At 46.5% G+C, this 27,390-nt stretch overlaps 1 protein-coding gene across 1 annotated transcript in view; it reads left to right on the top strand.

Annotated features, from left to right (window-relative positions):
* The window catches only part of INTS4 (integrator complex subunit 4), a 297,022-nt gene that overhangs the window by 143,430 nt on the left and 126,202 nt on the right, over positions 1 to 27,390 (top strand). The window contains exons 9-11 of the mRNA XM_078658501.1: positions 9,455 to 9,526; positions 9,863 to 10,037; positions 12,767 to 12,972. Of these exons, the coding sequence (XP_078514627.1) occupies positions 9,455 to 9,526; positions 9,863 to 10,037; positions 12,767 to 12,972 (453 nt within the window). The remainder of the gene's footprint in view (positions 1 to 9,454; positions 9,527 to 9,862; positions 10,038 to 12,766; positions 12,973 to 27,390) is intronic.

Here is a 27,390-nt window from a genome sequence, read left to right on the forward strand (position 1 = left end):
GGAGGAGTGGGAAGGAAAGGGGAGAAATGTCTCAGACAATCGAAGGGCGAGAGACACTCAAGGGCGAGAGGTATGTGCGAGGACAACTGGGAGGGCTAGCATGGAGCATAGACAGGTGAGATAAGAGGAAGGAAACGTGAAATATAAATATTAAATGAAAGGGCAAACTGGAAATGAAAGCGGGATGGAGGAAGGCAGGTGAGATGGAGAGGGCTAGAGGGAGGAAGACAGCTGAAAAGACAGATGCAGGATTGCAAGAAGCGAGGGTAAGGAGACCTCTTTACTTATCGTCATAGGATGGAGACAACCTTAGGCATGCTTGCAGAGTTCTCTCTCATGGCTGACTGTTAAATAGCAGAATCTGCAAGCCTAGGATGTGTGTGGTGGAGTCACCCACAATGACAATACCGGTGGGAAATGCCACATGCCCCAACAGTATCTACAGATCCGTGGGTGGCTGGAACTGCTTGGTTTTTGGTGCTAGACGACCATCTGCGGACGTGTTTGGCTCAACGATTCCTGGCCCCTAGTTCCTTCTCCCCACCCCAAATGTTCCCCGTGTGAGGGAAGTGGTTGACCCCTCCTGCAGACTCGGGGACCCAAATCATATTTTTTCTCTTTTTTCTTTAATTTTCCCCGACTGCCGTGGCTTTTGCACACCCCTTAGTGCTTGTTGCCACCACAGTTGATGGTTATTAGGTTTTCTTTGGGTGGTTCATTCTCAGATATAATACATTGTGTGATTGCTAGCCAATATGAAACTGTATATTTAATCGTGCTCTCATTGTGTTGGTATTTCTGACACTTAGCACAATTTCACTGTACATCTTTTCTTAATTGTATGACTAAATGTGGGATGTTACAGGTTCCCTAATTTTACACAATATACATCTCTGTTAATTTGTAGTGTACCCCACTGTGCAAATTCTCAATAAAAACGAGTTTAAATATTTAGCTCAATGTGTTCCATTCCAAATAGATGACACTAAAATAAGCCCTGAGTCCCGATTCCCTGTAATGTATTTTAAACATTTGATAAAATGTTCATCCCATTGGTAAGGGTTGAGAACCACAGTCCAGTCAAATTGTAAGCTTTAATCCAATGGAGATTTTGGGGGTTTAGAAACCCTGGATATAGCAGTGCAATTACAGCAAACCGAGCCATTGCCACACCTGCAAGGGGGGCGGGGGGGGGGGGGGGGGGTGAGACTGCTGAAAAGCGCAAAATAAATGCAACAAGGTACCCCGCAGGACTCACGTGGGGCTGCGCCTGGGAGAAGGCCAGGCCAAAGGCAGACCCATCCGTGTCTGTCAGTGACAGGAAGAGGCAGAGCAGGGCCACCCCCTCTGGCACCCTATTTAAATTCACTGTGCCTTCTTGGTTGGTAAGCTGTATTAGCCAATCTGACCATTAACATGTATCCTCCCTTACAAAACGTTGACTTTAAGGGTGATGCTGGGCAGTTCACATCAATATTACTCTGGTTGAATACTTAGACATGGTAAAATGCCGCTTTATAACTGCAAGATCTCAGACCAATTTAGTGTTTGTTGTACATTAACCTGTTGGGTGTGTTTATCGCTTGCTACTCCCTGGAATTCACAAGCTTGGATCTATCCTGTCTGGGGTGGCCCTATTCTTGGGACACATTGTCTAATTATCTGACTGTGCCTGTTCAACTTGCAGCGACAGGTACAGAGCGTCCCAACTTCCCCGCTTTTGTCTGAGGTTACATTTCTCGCTTCAAGAACTCCTTGGGGACTTGATGAATGGTGTCTGGAAGCCCAAGTAACTTTTAGCAGGGCATAAAAGTTTAAGATCCTTAAGAGGATGGTCAAGCGGCAGGCGAGACATAAACTAATGGGGTTAGGGGAAGCGGCAGGAAATTACCAAGATGATCTGCAGAAAATTGTGCTATGGACCAAATTGACAAACTGAGGAAGTTGAGGGCTTGCTTTCCCCAAAACAATAAGGGTGATCTGCTTGGAAGGGGGGAGAAGGGAGTAACAGCAAAAGGTATTAAGTCTTACTTCAAAAAATTGGAAAAGAGAAATGTTCCAACTAAAGAAATTAAAGAAAACCAACCTAAAACTCCTCTAGGTATAGAGCTTTTAGCAGAGGCACTCTCAATAGACCTCCAAAACGATCAGGAAAGTACTTCTTCATCCCTAATAATTGATATGAAATGCTCACACCATTTTTCTGTGTTAGGGCCTTTTGAAGATGAACAGTATAAAGATACTAGCAAACATGGGCACGTGCCAGAATGCGTAAAGGAGGGAGTACCTAAGGGGTGAAATTTTGAGAGTTTGTGTGATTTTATGAGCAGGTTAGATACAGTTTTGAATAAGAAACTAGATAGCTTAGCAACTCTGGTAGCAAATATAAATACCTCGGCAGAAGGTGCCATTATGCTGCAAGCTCCTTTAGGACAGTTTGCGCATCAAGGTGGTAGGTACTGTAAGGATCACAGGTGTGTACAAGGAGCTATCGCCCTATGTAGAACAGCTCAGCCTGTGACTAGGATGGCTGAAGCAGGGAAAGAGATAACTGCTAACACTAATTCTAATATGTTGAGGGGGCAAAAATCAACCACCATACAAAGGCAAAGTGGTGTAGTGGGGCGGAGTACATACAGAAGGTCTGAGACCTCCCAATTTGATGGTTAAACAAAATGACATTGATTTAATAAATGTCCCAAAACTGACACAGGGTGCTAGCGAACTGCACGATTTGCTTATTAATAAGACCATACACTGGATTAGGAAAATCAGAGGATGTAGATCTATAAAAAGGGAAGCCATAGGATGTGCTACACATATTAGTGGCCCCGATCTTCACTAGGATTGTATAGGGCTGAACCTAGCGAATTGTGACCTTGTGGAGGGACTAATATCCCTTGAACATAGATTTAGGCCCCCTATAGCATCACTTTTAAGGGTTAAACAAAACATTCCAAATAAGCTTCCAGAAAATATGAGTGGAACTACATAAAAAGATATGAAACCCCATCATCCCCCTACAAAAAAAATACGAAACTCCAGATGTTCTATCGTAGATTGATTGACTGAAAGGAAGCCTGGCAGATATGCTGGGTGTCGAGGCCTTTACTGATGATAACTCTGCAAACTCACCTCACTTATGTCCTCTTGAGAGGGAGGTGGAGGAGGTCATACATACTAATCCAGGGGGCTCCCAGGAAAATATGTTAAAAGAAGTGGGACAGATGAGTAGCAACTCTGAGTATGTATTTGGGAGTGGATTGCCAGAGGGGGATACAATCCAGTTACTCTAATGGAACGTAGCTGGTATCCGAGTGAAATTTAGCGATCCGGAATAGTGTACTTTTATAGATCAACACCATATTATTTTATTACAAGAATCTTGGGCAACTTAATCCGTATTTAGACCTGGTTTTCTGGCATTCATTGCTCATGCAGCTGAAGCAGGATTTATTTCCAGCCGTTAAGGTTCTTCCAACAAAGAGTAGAGATGTATTGATTGTTGACTTAAAATTGCAAGTCATGCATGGGCAGAGTACCTAGCCATTGTGAATATTTAATTAAGATCTTTTCCTACAAACACTCAATCAGTAACAGTGGAGCACATAGTAGATGATTTAACCCTACTGAATAGGGGTGCTCAAGTGATGATGGCAGGGGACTGCAATACCCATATTTCATATGATCTGAGGCACTTGCTGTTGCCCTGCCATTGAGTTGTGCATATGGTCAGGTCTAGGGCTGTCCAGGGTGAGATGAGGAAAACCATAGGAGTGGCAGCCCAATTAGAGGAGCTGGCTGTGACTTTGGGTCTAAGATTAGTGAATGGGAGCACCAGGTCTGACACCCCGGCTTTACCCACTTTTAAAAGAGGAACGGTCATCAGTAATTTAGACTACATATTCCTGGATCAAGCATTCTTCCCTTTTCTCCTGGATATGGCAGTGGTGGTGAGAGCGGATAGTGATCATCAAGCGTTAAGTGCTGATTTTGATTTCTGTCTGTTTAAATTTAATAGTTTGGCCCCAAGTATAACGACAAATAATATTAAGGTAACAAAAAAAGAAATGTCAAATGGTCAGCGGTGGCAAATAAGGTTCAAGTTCAATGTTTTGATAGAGAAAATGGCCTCGGTGGAGTGTTGTGATTATTGAAGGTTAACTTTGTTGCTCTACACTGAAAGTTGATGAAGGAATTGAGGCCTCTTTTCATGGAAGTGAGGCGGAGGGGGTGTAGATTTATAAAAACGCATAGATGGTATTCTAAATCCTGTTGAATTGCTAAGAACTCTCTCTTCGTAGCAATAAAGAATGGGAATGGTTTCAAAATAAGAGCTGCAAGGGGGATTCATAAAGTAACATTAATGGAAGCCAAAAGGGATTGGGAGGCTGAGCAATGAATGGCCTTAACTGAAGCCTTGCATGAGAAAAACCCTATGCTTTTTAGGAACCTGCTGGCTGAAGGCACATTGACCTCTGATAGTCATCTTGATCCAGTAATCCAGCCAGAGATGTGGGTAAATCACATTGAGGAGTTCTATATGGAATGATCCAGTGATAAGGTGCAGTCACTAATTCACAAAGACGTTAAATCTGTTTCTTCCCATTGAGATAAAGTCACGGAGACCTATCTGTTTCTTCCCATTGAGATAAAGTCACGGAGACCTAAGAAGAAAGCTCTTCTGTTTTATGTTAGAGGAAACGGGCCAAGCTTTAAATTAGTTGAAAATGTAAAGGTCGCCAGCCTGGGCTTTATTCCCGGGGTCCTGCATTTATCTCACCCTGGGATTTGGGTACCCTACCTTAATGCCCTAAGCAATGCTGTCATGGGTGGGGGGTGCAATACCCTCTACATGGTTATGGCACTGTGATAGAGCCAATAAATAAGAAGGAGAGTAGAGATTCACGTGCGAATTATAGCCCAATAAGCCTAATTGACATCAGCCAAAAGATTTTTAGCAGGCACCTTTAGGCAAGGCTTCAATCCTGGGTTCCCGAACATTGTATTCTTGATGATTCCCAAGTGTGGTTCAAAAAAGGGGTTAGCACACTGGATCACGTTTTTCGGTTTAAAACATTGTGGTGGGATACATCGCTCTTAGGCTGGACTATCTCTATAGTGCCTTAATTGAATGGAGGGCGGCATTTGATTTGGTTTCGAGGGACGGACTGTGGAGGGTCCCGGAATCCTATGTTCTCCAAGATGACTCTATTAGCATTTTGGGGGGATGGAGGCTTCTTGGGGCAATCTATATAGAGCCCTCAGGCAGGATAAAGATGACAGAACCCATAGATAGTCTCTACTCACAGAGGAGTCGCTGACAGACAAGGTAATGGATAGAGCCTCCCTGTTGTTTAAAACTATATCTAGTAATGTCCTCCTTATGTAGGGTCAAGACAACTATTTACACATGACGTATTTAAACCGACTTAAGCAGAGCACGGTCTTTACCGTACTGATCCTGGTAGATGAGGACAAACATACGAATAAAATGACTCCTTTTACTTCACATATTCACAGACTAATGTGTTTCACGCTTCCAAAGCATTAATAAAGCCAGATATCATGCAGAGGTAAACTTTAATATGTCAGATAAGCCGTAACTCTTCAATATTTGTTTTAAAATGTTTTTGTTGTTTCTTTTCATACTATTACATTCAATTGTCAAGCAAATAATGTATCTTTTTACAATTGATTAAGGTGTTTATTTTCACCAATATTTCAGTATTTATTGAAATGATCCAAAGATGAACACCAAAAGTGCTTCTCGTCTGATTTGAAACATTTATACTTCTACTACAGTTTTGTTTATCTAACACAAAATCTAACACAAATTGTTTGCAATGACTGGAATTTCATTTTTTTGTGCTTAATTCTTTTCAACCGCCCTTCCCCAGAAGTAGGTAACTACATTTGCTTATTGTAAATCCATGCCCAAAATGTCAAAATGTTGATATCAAATATTCATACTTAAATTAATAGGTAAGATCGTTTTATTATTAATGTTTATACATTTCTAGCAAGCATAGTATTATAAACACCTCAAACCACAGACATCATCACCAGCTCAGATTGATCTGTCGTCATACACTTACTTATCTTGTGCAGAACCCTCAGATTTAACATATTGTAAATGAGCCCTCTTTTGAGGCTTCTTGCCCTTCCCTTTCTGTTTCTCCCCTTACAGGCAATTATTCCTAGCAGTTGTGCTAAACATTCTAAAAGTGTAATAGTACATTGTTGCCTTCCTTTGGAGGGCCACCCCTCTTCCCACATAACACAACCAAACGAGTTCACTCAGAGCACCCACCCTTTCCTCTTCATGACAATCGCATCATCTGTATTTTTGGGCCATAAACGTAATTCCGGGCTTTTAAACATTGTTTGCCCAAGCCACTGTAAAAGGCTGAGATCTTTGCCTATTGAAATTACATTTGCTATCCCAAAATAAATTGTTTTACAAACAACATAAGACCCAGAAATCTATATTTTGTGATTTTGGTTTAACGACTTCCTAAAAACCACTATCACTTGCCACTGTCTTTTTTTCCCAAAATATATTGATTTAATATGGATGTTTCTTTTCCACTTTTATTTGTGGAAAGTCCAGCATGAGTATATTTTCAGCTCCCTTCATTTCAGTTGGCAGGATTGCGATTTTTCAATATGAGCTGGTAAAAAAGTAGACTCGGAGCGCAGTGAATATGAAACCAGTTGGTATTCCATGGTTTGCATTTGGAGGAGCCATGAAATACTGGTTTTAAAACCATTGTCAGTGGAGCGCAGATACGTATATATATATATATATATATATATATATATATATATATATATATATATATATGTGTATGTAAATGGTTCAAGCTTTCATATGTTATTCATTAAAGCAAAGGCTCATCAGGACCAGTGCTGTAGGGAAATGCAGCAAGCATCACTGACTAGACTGAAGCCTAAAAACAAGGTTTGTGATATTTTTGCATTCAAAATAAAATGTCCACATAAAAACAAATATCAATTTGAATAGAGTGTTTTGCTAAACTGTTGTGCAACTATCTATGAGGTATGTTTTAGTAAATGTGTTGGAAGCTTTCCATTACTTAAAAAGATATTGAAGGACCATCAATGTTGTTGTGAATCTATCTAGGACCCTAATTAGATATCCCCGATTCATGCCCTTATGTAGTTATAACAAAACATATCCTTATAAAGGCATAAGAATCATGTCCACATTTAGGCATAGCCAATGCAGTCCAAATACGGAAAGGCTACTCCCATAGACTCCTAGAAAGCACAACGTGTTCTTTAAACAAACCAAGCCTCCAGCAGCCCGGCAATTCCCCCTGCTTTTGTTTTGATTTGCACAAGAACTCCTGGAGTCCAGAAAGAACTGTTAGTTCTTAGTGACGTCTTATGTCCGACCTTACGTCAAACACGGCACCTTTCAGGTATAAATATACCAACATTGCCTTAAGCAATCACACGGTGGTTTGGAGCAGAGCGGCTATCTACTTGCCCGAAGCCCAGCTGATGCGAGAGCTGAAGAAAGCCGACCCTCCCATTGACGCACAGAGAGAGACGCTGTCTTTTCTCTTGCCGAGAAATCCAGCTCCGGTGTTTCCAGTCACCCTTGCGGGTTGCTGGGAGATCCAGTTCTGAGAGAGAGATACAAGACCTCCTTCATTCTATAACCAAGGTACGGAGCTGACTAAAACCGTAAGAGATTTCTTGATTCAGATTCTGGGCAAAAAAAACAACTTAACTTAAACTGCAACTTACTTACTCCTTCCCACGTATTAGGCTTAGGTCAGGTACACCGGGGTAGGCGTATATTAGAAGCACCAGTTGAGTACGTTAGTCAATGTTTTTATGTATGTATATATTTTATCCGTTTTAAAGTATCATATGGCTAAGAAACCATATCAATGCTTTTACAGTATTATTTCATAATACTCCTTTTACTGTACGCACTTTACTTTATGACAAGTATTGCAATTGTGGCAATTCATTTCTCTTGCATGAGAAAGAAGACTGCTCAATAAATAACAACTTTTATTGAAAACGCCAGTCTCTCTATTTCTCTGCACTCCTGGTGAAATTAAGCATGCACGATTGACTGAGTGAAATAGTTGTCTATTGTTTTCACACGACTCTAGAGATATACTCTTTATTCTGAGGAAGCAAAGTTGTCATGTTTATACGGTTGTCAGAAGCTAATCCCTTCTTGTCTATTCAGGGAAGTTAACACCTCCTTGTTTACTCGAGAAAGTTTCTAGTGACCTCTGAGCTAGCTGTCAAACCCAATTAAGTCTAATATAATCAGTAGAGACCTAGATGACCTCAGTCCTATGTCTAAACAGCCGTTTATATTATTCCAATGCGCAGAGTCTATTGGGAATATAGGAACTACACTACAATGTAAAACTGTAATGAGCAACATGAAAATAAGTCAGGGGGCCCAATTGTTAAAGTAAGACATAAAAGTTCACCCACAGATACATGTCCTTGAATTGATACAGATTTTAGACTTTCAGGAACTTGCAAATGTTTACAGAAGTATTCCTGAAAACTGTACCGTGGGCATACTTTTGTGAATTCCATTTTTAAAAGCGAAAATAGACATGGTCACAGGTTTGCAAGCTGGCAGGTCAACTCAAGTTTTCATCCATCTGAGGTCAATAAAATGAATACCACTTAGTTGGGTAACAAGAAATATCTGTTTCAACATCAAGAGACCCTAGGAAGAGCTTACACCTTATGCCATAACTTGTGTATTTGAGTTATATTGGCCCATGAAAAAATCTGAGGAGCTATTGCAAACTCATTTTTATACACTCCTTTATTCGCCCAACCGGGAAATAATTCTTCTCCTGCCCTTGTCACGAGCAGACGTCTAACCATTTCTAGTGTGGAAATAATCATACGGCATGCCAACTCGGTGTTCCACCCCCTTCAGTCCCTGTACATTAATATTTCAGAAATATTTCTTTATAGACCAGTTAGTTTACCAACTAAAATCTGAGTCTCTGTGTATTACACTAGAATTAATTATGATTTAAATCTTGCATTCTGAATCTCATTCAGGTTGGCAACGCATATTGGGGGAAAATATTTCATATGCAGATTAATCAATTTGAGAAATATTTTATTGTTAATTGTGAAATTTAGGAAAAGATCATACAACACCTCATGCGGAATCCGAACATAATCAAAAATATTTTTCATATTTTTGGGGAATTGACAATGTGTTTAGCTAGTTCGTTTATGGAGATTTTGCTTGCTACTCTTGACTAGCATGGATCAAATATTTATCATATTCATTCATAACCCTCCATATTTTTTTAAAAGCAAATAATCTTTAAAGCTCTCTTTTGTGTTTGAAGATTTTGTTAACTTTACGATTATTTAGCATGTCATGCATTTTTCATGCTGGTTTATTTTGGATTGGTTACAGGGATCCATGTTGCAGGTTAGTTCACACTTCCTAGAACAGACACTGGACAAGAAGCTGATGTCGGATCTGAGGGTAATATAAAGAATTTCAATTTCAACATTGTTTTTCAAACTCGTACTTATAAAGATGAACACTTTGTATATGTCTGGTACTCAGTAACATGCCATACCTTTGAAGCTTATTCAGAGATTTATTATGTACAGTGCTCTCTCTGCAGGCTGTTTTGCATCAATCTGCGAGAGGTTTTCTAGACAATAGTTAACACTTTTTCTGTTTTATTTCTTTCAATGCAAAGGCTTATTGAAAAAACTATTACTGCATGGTACACAAAGTAAGCACTAGAAACAGAGTTTAGAGATTGGAAAAATACAGAAATTGAGAGTAAGTTAATTATTTTTTTTTACACAGAGGAAACGCACTGCTCATGAGCGAGCAAAAGAGCTGTATCACTCTGGCGAATTCTCAACTGGAAGAAAGTGGGGAGATGATGCCCCCAAAGAAGAAATAGACACTGGTGCAGTGAACCTTATAGAGTCAGGAGCTTGTGGGGCGTTTGTGCATGGCCTAGAGGATGAGATGTATGGTAAGACCTCAGCTTTAATGTAATCACATTTACCTTCTTCCTCCACTGATTCTTAGGTGTTTACCTTTGATGTTCATTCTAAATATGCACTCTTTTAACCATTACTGTTTCCATAGAAAACAGTTCTAACAGTAGCAGATATGGTATTTCAGATCCTTGTGTTGTCCAGAAAAAAAGTATTCCTTCTACTCGACTTACCTGCTGCACTTGATACTGTCAACCATGATATACTGCTGTGCTCTAAAAGACTACATGGGCTTTGTTGGAAAGGTCATGAAGTGGTTCAAGTCATATCTAGATAACCACTTGCAAGTGGAACATGCTTTATGAAACCCTGTAGCATGCTCCCAAGGAGTACCTCAAGGCTTTGTACTAGCCCCTACCCTGTTTACCTTTAACTGTGCAGTGTTTTCTTAAAAAACCTGGGATATTAATGTTTAAAGATTTAATTGAAATTGGCTCCAAAAAACATGAAGAACTAGTCTATAGACCCAGTAAGCTGAGACCTAGGCGTCATTTGAGGCCGACCATAATGGAACCCTGGTCAATTACAACAATAATTTAGTCAAGTGAAAGTCTGGAGTTCTAAAAAGAAAAGGGACTTGGGTCATATTTTTGAAGAACAAATAGCCTCCCCCTGGCCAGATCTGATATTTTAGCTACGGTCACCGAACTGCCAGGTTGGATACCTGCCACAGGTTGGCCCCGCTATGGCTATAGAGCATTTGAGGTTTTTGCTTAAAAAAAGTGTTTAAGTCTCAAACAGAAAGGGACTTTGTCTTGTTTTTATAGATGCTTGAGCATCTTTCAGGGGGACGAACTAGAAATTCTATCCCACGCAGTGAAACTGCCGGTTGGGTACCTCTTGGTTTAGGAGCAACATTTTCCAGCCTTTTTCATGGTACCCAAGTAACCACAGGAGTACACTTCTAAGCCTCTGGGGACCTGAGGAGGGCCACCTAGAGACTCTCAGGGGGGGGCGGTGGAGGTCACCACCAGCGTCTAGTGCATGTTCCATTTGCCACTGGTCAGCAGAGAATTGTAGGGCAAAGGCCTCTTGCAGCTTTGTGGCCCTATAGCCACACAGGGATTCACCAACTGATTCTTGGAGTCCTCTTCTTTGCCCTGGGTACAACAGGGAGCAGGTTCAGTCATACAGAGCTCCTCACTGGTCACAGACAGAAGGTCCAGTCCTCGTCTGTTCTTCTGTAGGTCTAGAAAGTGTTGTGAGGAAGGCTGGGTGATATAGCTTTGTAGGGTTCACCAGAAAACAAACCCATAGTGCCCCTCAACCCTAAAATCCAGGATAGAGAAACCCTTCTGTCCTTGTGCAGAGCCTTTGTGCCCAGCCAGAGGTGTGGCAAGGGTAATGAGCAGTTCCCTCAACTGCGGTCACCCAAAAACGTTTGAGGGTAGCTTCCCTACCACTGCCTTTGGGACCACTCTGACGGGGGACTGGGGACATTTGGGGCTTCTTGAGTGTCACATTTGCTCATGACAGAGCAGACTCCTTTGAAGTAAATTAAGTTACTGGGCGAACCCCATCTCGTGTTCTTGTCAGGGGCAAAAACACACATCCCTACTCCTAGACTATTATCTTTGCTCAGGTAGCAGTTTTCCCACCCACCTTAATTCACACCAAATTGAGGTCAAGCACAGCTTTGCAGGTGTTGGAGACCTAATGCAAATTATTGTCCAACTGCTTCAGACAGGTTAAAGATAACTTTCTAAAAGGTAATGTCCCACATAGTGGTAGCAAGCTCTATACAAGTGTTGCAATACACTAAAATACCTGTCAATTGCACAAAATAAACATGAAAGCGTGTTGTCCTTGACCACTAACAAAATGTCCTGGCCAATGGGTGATCGGATTTCCACACCCCTGTTGCCTAGAATGTGTGACACGTTTATTGATGAAACCGAAGGGTGACAGGATACATTGGAAAGCTAGACGCAGCTCTCAATGTACGAGATCTCAGGGTTCCTATATCAAAAGAAGGAGAGTGACTTATTGACTTGGAGGTCCTTTTTTACCCAATTACAGACACAACTCGAGCTAATAAGAAGTGCTTTTACGATCGCCATACATTCAGATAGGAAGCTGCAAGAAAGGGTGGAACATAAATTGTGGTGCTGCTTGGTGAGCCCTCAATAGATGCTGTATTAATCACTGCTCATATCACAAAGGAGATGAACTTTAAAGACCAACTTTGCGGTTTTTCAATTTAAGCCCCAAACATTGGACACTAGGTACCAAATGCAATCAATACATGTACATCTGCAAACTGTTGTAATAACCTCATTAAGGCAGCCTTCAATATTGCAGCTTATAACACTGATATGCGATATCAATATATATAGCATAAGTAGCTAATTATCCACAGTGTATAGATTAGTAAATTCAAATTCATGACAACCCTGATATTTTGTTGAGTATATCTGTCGACTTACGCTAAATGGATGTGGGAAATAGAGAAACCTGACAGTAGTTAAAGGGACCTAAGAAAAGACTACAAAGAGTAATACAGAGGATTTTTTGTTGATATGACATGAAAGAAATGATAAAGCAATGCATAGATATGATTATTTTGAAGCAGTAACTATATCTCATTGTTGCTCTATCTTAACTTTTGTTTGGTTCCCTAGGAAGAAGGCTTAAAAAATCATTTGTATTTCACTTTATTTGTAACTATATATTAGATTTTTTTCTATTCTATATCTTTCTTTAGAAGTGCGCATTGCTGCAGTCGAGGCCCTGTGCATGCTTGCCCAGTCTTCCTCATCTTTTGCGGAGAAGTGCCTGGATTTCCTGGTAGACATGTTCAACGATGAGATTGAAGAGGTGCGACTGCAGTCTATACATACCCTGAGGAAAATTTCCAACAACATCACACTGAGAGAAGATCAGCTGGATACTGTGCTTGCAGTCTTAGAGGTAAACACATTCAGTACAATTCACTTGATCTCCAGAAAAGGTTTGACATTCCTAATCATGAAGATAAGGACCTATGGACATTTTATTGGACTCTTCATTTTTCTGATTAAATATTTAATTACTCAGAAAATAATTTTGTCTGAATAAATCCTCTGCTAAGATAGATAACGAAACACAATTCCGAAAAGGCTTTAAAAAAAGACTTTTCAAAGAAAGAAGCAATATTTAGCCTGGGCTCCTTTTGCCCTATGAATGCACGGACTCCATAGCTCAAAAATGCTTTAAAGAGTCAATGCTGTTTGATTTACTCAATTATACAGTGGCTCTACCCTACCTGTACAAGCAGTTGGGGCAAGCTTCTATCATCAGAAGACAGTGAAAATGCAGACATTATTCTTAGCGATCTTTTAAGTAGGATCACTGATGTAATATTGTGTCAAACATATTGTTTACCACAATATCGTGTTTATATACCTAAAATGTAAATGACAAAAATATTGAGTCAACAATATTGTGGAAGTAAATATTGTCTAAAAACAGATAAAAATATTGGCCCTAATTATGATGCCGGTCGGAGTTGCCATCGCAGCGGATTGGGAACCAACCGACTTCAGGTCGGTGGTTCCGACCCCGCAATTAAGATGCAACAAACTTCCATTTATCAATGGGAGCTTGTGCGGCGGGCCAAACCGCCCACAGCACAAGCTCCCATTGAAAAATGGACATTGTTAAACATTCCTGCACCGTGTGGCAGACAACTTATGATGCCTGCCACACAGTGCAGGGATGTTGAGGGGTCACCATAGGTGCCCCCCAGGCCAGTATGCAGAGGGGCAGAGGGCCTAGGGGGTAAGGGGGCCCTGCTAGGGGCCCCCAAAGACACTTTCCAACAGCATTTCCATGTCCGAAAGGCTGACATGGAACTGCTGTCTGAAAGTGCTATCATAATCTCGACGGTGGAAACGCCATTTTAAGGGATTATGAGGCCTTTCTGACTTACCAATAAGCTCCTTGAGCCCATCGGAACCACGTCAGATTCCTCGGCTGCTTTAAACTCCGACGCCGTCATTATAATATGGCGGTTGGACTTTAAACCTACAATGTTGGTCGGAAAGCCTCCGAACAGTGGTCGGAGGCTTTCCGACAGACTTTCTAATTAGGCCCACTGTCTTTTTTAAATATATATCAAAGTAACAATTTTATGATGTTAAAAAGTTTTTTAATAATTATCGCCATCGTCCACAAAAGCACACTGTAACTGACCACGCACTCCAATGGCCCGATGATGACCATGGAACACCTCCACTTCCAGATCCAAACCAACACCACCCTCCTCTGCACCCCGTCTACAGGCCCCCCCAACTCAACCAACTCCCCTTCACCGATGCCATTGTAGATCTCATCACACACCAGGCGCTTGCATCCACTGACTACATCCTACTCAGAGACCTCAACTTCCACATGGACAACCCCAGTGACCAGAACACCGCCTCCATTCTGGAGAACCTCGACAACATCGGACTCAAGAAGCTAGTCACTGCACCAACCCACACAGCCGGACACGCGCGTGACCCAGTCTTCTCTGCCAGTGGGAACATCAGCTACAGCTGCACCACCGAACTCTCCTGGACCGATCATCACTGCGTGCATCTCGCCTTCCCACGCCCTCCATACCCCACCATCATCCTCGCCCCCTCCCGTCACAACTGGATCAAGTCCACGGAAGAACTTCTCGTCAACTCCCTCAGCACATCCACTCCGCCAATGCCAACATACGCCAGCACTGCAGCACACAATCTCCACCGATAGATCTTCAACAGCTCTGACAAGAAAAGACCAGGCAAGCAACACTCTAAGAAGGCCAGCTGGTTCACTCCCACCTCTGCTACATTATAAGTAATTACATTTAAACATAAGCTACGAAAACTATAGCCTTTATTTAAACAAAATAACAATTACACTAACAATACTAACACCTTCAATTAATACATTTAATTTAGACACATTAAACTTAAAAAACAATACTTTTTTTGCAGATGATGTGCTGTTTTTTTATGACGGACCCGTGGTTTTTGGAACCCAGAATCCTTCAGATTCTCCAGGTATTTGAGAGACCTCAGGACTTGGTATAAATCCTTCCAAATCTGTACTCTGCTCTATATGCGGTGACCAGGGACGCGGAACATGGCCTGTGCAGTTGTTCCACGTGACAGGAGGGTTTAAATATCTAAGAGTTTTCATCTCACCCTGTCCCACAACTTCGTGGACATACAACATTAACCCACTCCTCCCTAGTTTACCCGACGAGACCGCAGTCTGGTCCCATCTACTGTTATTATTATATGGGTGGGCAGCAATTTTTAATAGATAGAGTATTCCCTACCTCGAATACTCTTATCTGCTACAACATTTCCCGTGTAATATCCCCCATACGTGGTTCGCCCAAGTCAATGCAATCCTAAATAAGTTCTTATGGAACGGAGGCACCATTCGCGTGGCGCTACAGACTTGCACACAATCAACATATTGCGGGGGCATCGCAGCAGCGGATGTTTACGCTTATTATTTGGCATCTCACCTTTAAATTATAAATGAATGGGGGTACAACTCACCTATGAACCCAGCTTTTGCACTTGAGTACATAGCAATGGAGGGTATCCCCCTTCAGAGGCTCCTATACAGCCACGTAAATTTAGACTTCCTACCCCATGCAAATAAGACAGTAATCCAACTCTGACGATACACAGTCAGAAATATGAGCTGGCAGGGCCGCTTAACACAGACAACTCCGCTATGGCATGGCACATATTTGCGCCCAGTAGCAGCACTGTCTGGGTTTCATAAATGGGGCTTCTGTAGTAGGGGATCTCTGTGTATAGTCATAATCTAGTGAATAGTCCCGCCCATGTGCGTGGACCCCGGAGCAATCAAAAATAATCTTAGTGTCAAAAAATGCAGAAATGCATAGACACTTAAGAGAACATTTTAAAGACAGATAATGCAGCCTAAAAAGGCTACACTGTCCAGTACTTCAACTAGAAATTCCACCATAAAATCCACAAAACAGCAAAAGCCTGTACAGATTTCCATTGCTTCAATAGCAAAACTCCCTCAGGAATGATAGAGAGAAGAACCTGGACAGACAAGCCCCATAGGCTGCCATTATGTGGCTCAAAACAGGATACTGTGCCTTTAAGAGAATCTTCCAGAACCTTCTCCCAGTATCCCAGAATGCATAGCAGGTCCAACTTACTTTCAGTTCTTTTTTCCGGCTCCTGCAAGCAGGACCCTGGAGCATTGAGCTCTCCCTTTTCAAGGGTTTTGTTGGTGTTTTTTCACTAATTTCGATTTTGTGTACTTTTAAAGTACTTTGGTGACTTTCTTCTTGGGTTTCTGCTCTCTTTGGCTGTCCATAATGCCTGCATTATTTGATAAATGCCCAGAGTGCTCCAGGAAGAAGGCCAAGTCAGACCCCCATGAGGTGTGTATCCTCTGCCTTCCCTCTTCCCACATCCCAGAGGAGTGTGTGATCTGTAGAGGCTTCTCTGGCAGGACCATGAAGGACAGGAGAAAAATCAGACTTCAGGGGCTTGAAGAAAGAAGACTGAAGGCGGGTCTGGAGGGGCTTCGGCTGCCCATGCTGAGGCCTCTGGGGGGCTCCCCAGGGGCAGGAAGTCCAGCAAACGTCCAAGGTCTCCGTCTGGTTCAGTTGCTAGGACCACGACGTCGAGAGGAAGGTCCACGGCCAGTTCCCGGTCTCCCCAGGGCTCTGGGTCGAGAAAACGTCGCCCGTCGACGTCGAGGGACGTTTACAGGCCGCCGTCGAACCCGGTGTCGATCTCCTCGTCGTTGCTGTCGGCGTCGAGTGGACGGCATCGGAGGGACCGGCGTCGGCGCTCGCCGTCGAGGCGACACCGTCGTTCGCCGTCGAAGACACGGACATCGTCGTCGTCGAGGGGATCCTCGTCATCGAGGTCGCCGTCGAGACGGAGGAGGTCTCCGGCGCCGAAGAATTCGACGTCGAGGCGATCGAAGAGGTCGACGTCGAGGCGATCGAAGAGGTCGACGTCGAGGCGATCGAAGACATCGACGTCGAGGCGATCGAAGAGGTCATCGTCGAGGCGGTCGAGGTCGCCGCCGAGGCTTCATCGCCCGTCGTCGTCCATCTGGTCGGGGTCGACGTCGAGGCGGAGAAGCCGGTCGACGCCGAGGAGTGTGAAACGGTCGACGCCGAAGGGCCGCTCGCCGTCAAAGGAACCACGATCGACGTCTGAGCACCGATCGTCGACGTCAGGAGGTCGTAAAGACAGGCCCAGAACTGTGGGGGGCTCCCCACAGTCAGGACAGGATGGTGGCTCGCCGGGAACGGCATACTCCGAGGTGTATACCCCGAAGAAACAGACTGCACCACCTTCTTTGCCCCCTTTGCCTAAGGGTCCACCTCCGAGGTCTTTGACACCTCCTCCGTTGCCTCCTCTACCGGCTCCTCAGGCCCCGGTTCCGACTGTTCCTCCTCCCCCGGTTCTACCGAGATCGGTGTCGATGCCCAAATTCCCGACACCCCCGAAGAAGACTCCTAAGTCGAAGGTTCCTCCTAAGCCCAAGACTTCCGACCCGGGGAGGCCGGCGGAGCGTCCCAGACCAAAGAGATCGAGGTCACGCTCAGGGAGAAGGGACAGGTCGAGGAGTGGACGCGGATCCTCCTCGAGATCCAGGCATCGCCATAGGAGGCATAGGTCCAGGTCTCGTTCTGCCTCTGGGACCCGTTCCTACTCACCTACGTTGTCAGATTCACCGGAGACGAGGGTGTCCCCGATTGATGACATTGGCACGTTCCAGGAGGTTCTCCTGCGCGGGGCGGCGAAGTTGGGGATCGAGGTTACGGCCCCTACGCCCTCAACTTCAGTGATCTTTGAGACATTGCATAAGAAACACCTGTCTCGCCCCCTACTGCCTTTGGTGCCAGGACTACTTGAGCCGGCGGAACAACTCTTCCTTACGCCGGCGGTGGTGAAAGCTGCGCCTTCCAGGCTCCTCAAGAAATACAGGGCTCCAGAGTCGGACCCGGCTTTCTTGCGAAAGGACCCGGCACCGGATTCGGTGATTGTGACGGCGGCTCGGAAGCTCCATGCCACCTCTCCTGCCTCCACCGTGCCTCCCGATAAGGAGAGCCGCTGGATTGACTCTGCTGGACGAAAGGCGTGTGGGACGTCCTCCACAACGATGAAGGCCTCCAGTGACTCGGCGTTGTTGGGACGATACGACCGTGCACTGTGTGACTCCATGGAACGGTTTGCGGACCTCGTTCCGCGCGACCGGAGAGAGGATTTCATGGAGATCGTCCAGGAAGGGATGCTGGTTTCTAACCAGGCCATCAGCGCCGCGGCGGATATCTCCTTGCTGGCCGCGCATGGATACTGCCACGGTATCAATCAGAGGCGCCATGCTTGGCTTCGGTTGACGTCGCTTAAACCTGAGGCTCAACAACGAGTGGCGAATCTGCCGTTTTCCGGAGTTACCCTTTTCGGGAAAACACGCAGATGACGAGATGGCCAGGATGAAGGCCGAGGCGAAAACCTTGACGGCGGTGGGCTTGGAGAAGCCCAAAGAAAAGAAACCCTACCGCCAGTTCCAACGACGGTTCGGGTCGCAGGGTCGAGGAAGGGGACAGTCTTCTGGACAACATCAGCAGCAGCAACAACAGCAGCAGTACAGAAGACCCTTCCAAAACCGTCAGAGGGGTAGAGGTGCACAACAGTCCTCTACCGCGAACAAGGGCCCGGCTGGGTCTCGACCCTGAGCAGTTACTTCCCCTTCGTCCGTTACCCGCTCCGGTGGGGGGAAGCATTACATTTTTTCTGGCAGAGTGGAGAAAAATTACTCAGGTCAAGTGGGTGCTGAATATTGTTTGCAATGGATACAGTCTTCGTTTCACCAGCCCTCCTCCATCGATTCCTCCGATCGGCTCGCAGTCTCAACTGCGCGAGCTTCAGGCGGAGGCCGACATCCTGTTAAGGAAAAGGGCGATAGAGGATGTACCTCTGTCTCAAAGAGGAAAGGGTCTGTACTCTCGGTTCTTTCTGGTCCGCAAGAAGGACAAGAACGAGTTCAGGCCCATTCTGGACTTGCGACAGGCAAACAAATGGATTCGCAGAGAAAAGTTTCGCATGCTGTCGTTGCATCAGATTTATCCTCGGCTGCAACGGGGAGACTGGCTTTGTGCCATAGACCTACAGGATGCGTACTTCCATGTGCCCATTGCACACAAACACAGGAAGTTCCTGCGATTTCAAGTCGGCACCAATCACTATCAGTACACAGTACTTCCGTTTGGGCTGAAGTCTGCACCCAGGACATTCTCGAAGTGCATGGCAGTGGTAGCGGCACACCTGAGGAAGAACAAGGTGTTTGTCTACCCGTACCTGGACGATTGGTTGATCAAAGCCTCCTCCTTCTCGGAAGCTCAAGCGCACTTCCAGAAGACGTGCGTTCTCTTGAACAAGCTGGGGTTGCACATCAACATGTCCAAGTCTGTCCCGACTCCGGTCCAGTGCATCCAGTACTTGGGAGCCTCCATCGATACGCTGTCGGCAAGCGTGTCTCCTTCGGAAGAGCGACGTTTATCACTCCTTCGGAAAGCTCAGGCTCTCATGTCCACTCCATCCACGACAGTGAGGACGGTGTCTTCTCTACTGGGATCGATGGCCTCTTGTATCTTCCTGACGCCACATGCGCGGCTGCACATGAGACCGCTGCAGGAGTGCTTGGAAGATCAGTGGGACCAGAGGAGAGGATCTTGGGACGACAGGATACGACTGTCTCTACCTGCTCTTCAGTCTCTGAAGTGGTGGTGTTCAGCGGAAAATCTCCTCAGAGGGGTTCCCTTCCACAAGGACATTCCCACACAGACTATCGTGACGGATGCTTCTCTCCTGGGATGGGGAGCGCACTCCGGAGACCTGCAGATTCAAGGGACGTGGTCCCCTTCGGAGTCCACGTACCACATCAATTTCCTGGAACTCAGGGCTGTTCACTTGGCGCTGAAGGCTTTTCAACCGTCCTTCCGGACCAACTCTCTGCTTGTGCAAACGGACAATACGACCACGATGTATTACCTCAACAAGCAGGGGGGCTCGAGATCGCGCACTCTGTCTCAGGAGGCGCAGGCGATCTGGCATTGGCTTCTGGCTCGAGGACTCTCGATAACGGCCACTCATCTGCCAGGTGTGCAGAATGTTCAGGCAGACGAGCTGAGCAGACTGATTCAGGAAAACCACGAATGGGTCATAAACGACGAAGTACTAGGAGAAGTCTTCGCAAGGTGGGGAACTCCAGACGTAGATCTGTTCGCCACCGCCGAAAACAGCAAATGCCGAGGCTTCGCCTCCAGGTACTACCAGCCGGGGACGCTGGGGAACGCGTTATGGATCAACTGGTCGAACAGCTTTCTGTACACTTTTCCACCCATTCCCCTGATTCCTACGGTTCTCATCAAGCTGTCCCAATCCAGGGCGAGGATGATTCTGATTGCCCCGGAATGGCCCAGACAGTGGTGGTTCACGGACCTGCTTCACCGGTCTCTCCTTCCTCACATGAAGCTGCCGTGCAGGCCGGACCTTCTCACGAAGTTCGGGGGGCGGATGTTGCACCCCAACCTTTCGTCTTTGAGTTTGGCGGCATGGCTCCTGAAATAGTGCAATATGGCCATCTGAATCTCCCAGAGGATTGCATGGACATACTGAAGGAGGCTAAGCGACCTTCCACTAGGACTTCCTATGCTTACAAGTGGAAGAGATTTTGCATCTGGTGCAAGTCCAAGAACTTTGACCCTACAACATGCAAGGAGGATGTCATCCTTCCATATCTACTTCAGCTGGCGCAGTCTGGCCTTAATGTCCATTCCATTAAGGTTCATCTGGCTGCTTTGACTGCCTACAGGAAATGCCCTTCACAGACTTCCTTCTTCCAGATCCCTGTGATCAAAGATTTTCTGGAAGGCTTGAAGAAAGTGTTCCCTCCTGTCAGGCTTCCTTCGCCTTCATGGGACTTGAATGTGGTGCTGTCCAGGTTGATGAAGGAGCCTTTTGAACCTATTCATAAGGCTTCGTTGCAGCACCTGTCCTGGAAGGCGGCGTTCCTCGTGGCCATTACATCGGCCCGCAGGGTGAGTGAAATTCAGGCGTTGTGTTGCCAAGAACCTTATACTGTATTTCATGCTGCTAAGGTTGTTATGCGTACTCACCCTAAGTTTCTTCCCAAGGTTGTTTCTGATTTTCATATCAATCAGACTATCACTTTACCTACGTTCTTTCAGAATCCTTCATCTCCAGCGGAAAGGTCTTTGCATTCCCTGGATGTTAGGAGGGTGCTGAAATTCTATCTGGATAAAACCAGAGATATTCGTAGGTCAGACCAATTGTTCATCAATTATGGATCAGTCAGGACGGGTCTTGCGACCTCTAAGCAGTCTATCTCTAGGTGGATTGTGTCCTGCATACAGCTGTGTTACCAAAAAGCTAATAAGACCTTAGGAGGTAAGCCTAAGGCTCATTCCACCAGGGGCAAGGCTGCCACGACAGCGTTGCTCCGTAATGTTCCGATTGCAGAGAACTGAAAGGCGGCCACTTGGAAGTCGGTTCATACCTTTGCTAAGCATTACTGCCTGGATACTGATGCTAGGGCAGATGCTCAGGTTGGACAGGCTTCGCTGCGAAATCTGTTCGCACAATAGTGGTGTTGATTCTCTTTTCTCCACCGCCGCTTTGGTGTGGGGATGGGCTTGCCATTCTATTCACTAGATTATGACTATACACAGAGATCCCCTACTACAGAATGAGTAGTTTCTGTCCTGTAACTCCAGTTCTGTAGTAGGGGTATCTCTGTTATAGTCATAAGCGCCCTCCCTCCTCCCCGGTGGAGAGAGACATATTCCTTTGAGGAATGCTACAGGTCTGGCGTGTTATGCCTTCAAAAAGAACTGAAAGTAAGTTGGACCTGCTATGCATTCTGGGATACTGGGAGAAGGTTCTGGAAGATTCTCTTAAAGGCACAGTATCCTGTTTTGAGCCACATAATGGCAGCCTATGGGGCTTGTCTGTCCAGGTTCTTCTCTCTATCATTCCTGAGGGAGTTTTGCTATTGAAGCAATGGAAATCTGTACAGGCTTTTGCTGTTTTGTGGATTTTATGGTGGAATTTCTAGTTGAAGTACTGGACAGTGTAGCCTTTTTAGGCTGCATTATCTGTCTTTAAAATGTTCTCTTAAGTGTCTATGCATTTCTGCATTTTTTGACACTGTAAGAGATTATTTTTGATTGCTCCGGGGTCCACGCACATGGGCGGGACTATTCACTAGATTATAACTATAACAGAGATACCCCTACTACAGAACTGGAGTTACAGGACAGAAACTACTCCTTATTGGGCATTTCCACTCAAGGAGATGTCATACAGGGTACTACTCTTAAATCGTTCAAGCAATTACAAACAGACTTCCAGCTGGTTCGGACGCAGTTTTACAAGTGTATTCAGTTGAGGCACGCCCAACACCCCTGATCCACTCGATCAATACCCTGCCAGAATTTCATCCCCTTCGAAGTTCACCTACTAATGGGAGACCTAGGAGCACACAAGATTTGTCAGATTTACCAAACATTAACCACCCGCACTACATTACATAAGACCCGGGAGGCATGGGAAGAGGACTTATCTGACATGACGGATGATGTCTGGTCGGAGGCCCTCTCCAGCTACCGCGGTGCTACAGTGTCTACACGTTATTTTCTCATCCAATTTAAATACCTCCACCGTATATAGTTCGCACGATCTTGCCTATGGAAGATATGGGTCATCCAGTCCCCTAAAAGCCTCAGATGCTGGGAGGCGGAGGGCACTTTCCTACATACGGTTTGGAGGTGTGGCACACTGCAGCCATTCTGGTGTAAAGTTGTGTCCTGCTTGGGCTAGGTCTTATCATGGGATCTTCCATTTGACCCTAGGATGTTCCTGCTGCACAGTACAGAAGGGATTGGCGGGAACCACTATAAACAACATTTACCCTTCCTGGGTATCACACTTGCAAAACACGACATTGCCCAAACCTGTAAGGGGACATCTCCCCCAGTCATAGATGGGCGGAAGAAGGCTATGGACAAATGCATGGAAGAAGAGATTGCGGTTTTCCAGGCCCGAGGTTGTCCTCGGAAACATATACAAGTATGGTCCCGCTGGGCAACATACTGGGGCATAGATTTACCCCCTCTATCACAAACAGACCCTCTATAGGATTTCAATAATACGTCTACCTGATCACGATATTTCTCAAGTCACATAACACTATCGTCAGCATATGAGGTCTGTGGTTGCCTGTGTCATGTTTCAGTAGTTTAGCCTGTAGGTTTTGCAGGTTACGGGGTTGTAATTAATTATTGGTACTTTTGATTTGAGGTGTTTCTATAATATATATAGTGGGCTTCGGCCCCTTTCGTGCCATGAAAATCCAATAAAATGTGTTTTAAAATAATATATATTTGGGGGGGCGTGGCCAAGGCGGCAAGCATGGCGGACGCGGCTTGAGGGAGCTCCGTCCCGCCTGTGCATCATCCGCGCAAATTATCCTGCATCTCCCCGACCCGCGGACTCCCAGACCGGACGCTTCACTGCCGGTGGTGGAGAGGCTGCTCCGGTTGCGATTTGGGCACACACGGGGTCTACAATCCGACGCTGGGAGCCTGATGAAGTGGGGCCTGCGCGGCGAGCTAAAGCCGGGACCTCGAGTTTCGGGAGGTCCGGCCGGAAGTGCGACGGCATCGGGGTCGGCCGCGAGACCTGGGCCGGCTGCCCGGATATACTGCTCCTTTCCTGAGGTCGGAGGAATCGAGGGCTCCGGAGACACCGCAGAGGCAGCCTGGAGCTGGACCGCTGAAGATTGTGGGGTAAGCTGTCGGGGGGAGACGGGCGCCACTGAGGAGGGGGGAGACACCCATTGCCACAGGCCGAACCCACTCGGCGGCCAGGTCGGACCGCGGGGGCCAGGGGTCCCCGGAGTACTAGGGGGCTACTGCCTTCGCCCCTTCTCCCGGGGGCGCCCTTTCTTGCAGACTCCCCCCCCCCCTCTCCCCTCCCCCCCTAGCGGTGGTATGCGTGACAGCGATTGAGGTAGACGGACTGAGGGCCTGCCCGGCCTGGAGTGGGCTGCTGATCAAGGCTGACGTCGTGCTACTACCAGACCTCAGTCACCTTCTACCGGCCGGATTCCCCCCCTGTTGGCCGAGGCTCTCGGCGGTCTTGTGGTGCAGGGCCTCATCGGGGGTCTCATCTTCCTGAACCTGCGATCTGTGTTGGGGGCATACTCCTGTGGCTGCTGCAGGGGGTTGTGGTGCACTGCAGGAGGACGGCTCCACAAATAGCTGCACAGATACCCTTGCACACGTCTCACTTTTCCCCCCTGAGGTCAAGACGAGGCGAGGATAAGCTCACGGGTGTTCCTAGCCGGAGGGACGACTACCAGTGACCGGAGGGTCCTTGGACTCCGAACCCGCTGCCCAACATGACGCGGGGTGGCAACAGTGGAGGTACTACGAAGCAGGGCCCATCGACAAGTTTACAGGGCCGAGCGGTGGCGCCGGGGCGTCCGGGAGCCAGCCTGGCCCAGGACCTAGCCCGGACAATGCGGCCCTAATGGCGGCAATAACGCAGTCAAGAGACATGCTTGACGCCAAAATTGGGGCTGTCGGGGCCGATGTTACGCTGCTCCGCCAAGACCTACGTAATGCTGTGGCCAGAATAACGGAAACTGAAACCAGAATCACGGAAGTGGAGGACGATGTGGTAATTCTTAAGAAGAAGGTGGCTACTCTGGAGGGGCTACAGAAGGGCCTTGCGCTCAGGGCTGAGGACACGGAAGGACGGGCCCGGAGAAATAACCTGCGATTCGTGGGTCTGCCGGAAGACTGCGAGAAAGGCAACATGGAGACATTCCTGACACAATGGCTGGAGGAGTGGCTCCCCCCGGACTCCCTTTCACGGTGCTTCATAATTGAACGGGCGCATCGCGCGCTTCTCCCGAAACCGCCATTGGGAGCTCGCCCCCGTCCGGTCATCGCCAAACTGCTTAACTATCATGACCGCAACACTATCCTCCGTCAGGCACGAGCCAAGGAGCCCCTGATGTATGAGAACCACAGAGTCCTGATCTTTCCGGATTACACGAAACTGGTGCAGCAACAATGGCAGTCCTTCACTGCAGCGAAGGCGCGGCTACGAGAACTTAAAATCCAATACGCCCTGCTCTATCCAGCCCGCCTGCGTGTAGTGTTTCAGTCCAGGACACAGTTCTTCAACACTCCGGAGGAGGTCTTTGCATGGACAGATGAGACGGTCAGAGTTAAGGTGCATACCCCCCCGAGACGCAACTCCGACTCCTCCTCTACGACGGGACCCCCGAGGACTCCCAGGAGATCACGTAGCAGAAGCAACTGGAGGGCACGCTCTCAGAAGAACCGACCTCCCTAAGACGGCGCGACGGGGGGTGACGACGCAGCGGAGGCACCGGCTCCGGGGCCATGACGATACATAACATCCTGAAGCTTCCTAGTGGACACCGCCAACTGGATTGTCAGTTTCTCTGGGCTGGCGGGGCGGCCAGAGTGGCACTCCGCACCTGTTTCCTCTCCACGTACTGTGGAGATCTGGCGACTTCGGACATCCTATCCTATTACCAGGCGTCCCACCTTCTTGTACTAAATGACTGGTGGTATGGGGACCGGGGCGACCCGGCTTACGCCCTTGAAAGGTACCTGATGGACCCCGACACGCTACATACCATCCTTTACTCGGCAGGCAAACGGAAAAAACTCCCAATGGTTACCCAAGTGGTTTTCCGAGTGTGGCGTGGAACCCTACGCCGTATGGGATGGTGGAATCTCTTAACAAAGGAAACGCCATTGTGGCACAATGGCCGTCTACCGGAGCTAGCGGCTCTCCAGGGGTTCCGAGGCTGGGATGACATTGGCATCTCGACGTTGGGCCACGTTATGAACGGCAAGACCCTCAAATCGTTCCAGATTCTGAAAGATGAATATGATATGCCACAGACCCAATTTTATAAATATTTACAGTTCCGCCATGCCTTGTCCCCCTCTTTAATAGGCTTAGACACGCTACCCGAATTTAGCCCCCTTGAGGCCAAGGTGTTTATGGGGGAATTGGGTAATAAGAAAATCTCCACTATATACCAAACACTAGTCACGCACTGTTCTTCTTCACTAGATAAGCTACGTAAAGTGTGGGAGGAAGATATAGGTGCCTTGGAGGAGGAGGACTGGAGGGAGGCCTTAGAGGCTCCACGAGGGGCGGCTGTGGCAGTGCGATTGCGATTCATTCAGTTTAAATATTTGCATCGTGCATATTATACCAGAGAACGTTTATGGCGAGCTGGTCTGATTGCCTCCCCTGAGTGCCTGCGATGTGGTAGCACAGTGGGCACGTTTCTACATACAGTATGGTCGTGTGTGAGGCTGACACGGTTCTGGACAGGTGTGTGGGATTGCCTATCTGAGGTGCTGGGCTGGGACCTCCCCCGCTCCCCGAAGCTGGGCCTCCTTCACGCAATGGAACAAGTTGGTGGGAATATTTATAAACGCCATCTACTGCTTCTGGGCCTCACGGTGGCCAAAAGAGATGTAGCTCGAGCCTGGAAAGATCCCAGGGCTCCCTTACTAGAGGTGTGGAAGAGAGGATTGGACTTTACCATGGGACTGGAACGTCCGGTCTTTGAAGCCAGAGGCTGCCCTCGTAAACACTTTAAAATATGGAAGCGTTGGGCAGAATATAGAGGGCTCTGGCTGGAACCGCCAATGCAACGTGACTCTGATGTAGAACACTTGCGGGTTGATTCTGGGTGAAAAGGGCTATACACTGCTAGTGATTCCAAGAACTCTTACTTTGAACCGTATGAACACTGTGCCGGGGGGGGTGGTTCTGGGAGGGAAGGGCCAGGGAGAGTGTGGGGGGAGGGGAGTTGGTGGGGATCCTTTCATCCCAAAATGTTGATTGCAATGCTATTATGTGTTGATTGTCTTATTTGCTCACTGGACCCTTGATACATGGGGGACGGTGTCCTATTTGTAATGCTTTATCAACGAAATAAAATCTGTTCTGAAAAAAAAAAAAATATAATATATTTTTTTTTTCCACAATCTTAAGGGCAACAGTAGTGAAACCAACAAAATTCTTGAAAACAATATTGTATACTCCCCAAAAAATATTCATGCCCAAAATATTCTGTCCCACAATATTAGTAGTAATCATTTTGAAATACTATCGCAATATTTAAAACTCGATATTCTGTTAAAATATCTTTCTGTACTCGTGCACGGTTCCTGCTTTGGAAACCCTCAAAATTCTGGACAAAGGAAAC

Source organism: Lissotriton helveticus, chromosome 8 (genome assembly GCF_964261635.1).
Source record: "Lissotriton helveticus chromosome 8, aLisHel1.1, whole genome shotgun sequence".
Lineage (NCBI taxonomy): Eukaryota > Metazoa > Chordata > Amphibia > Caudata > Salamandridae > Lissotriton > Lissotriton helveticus.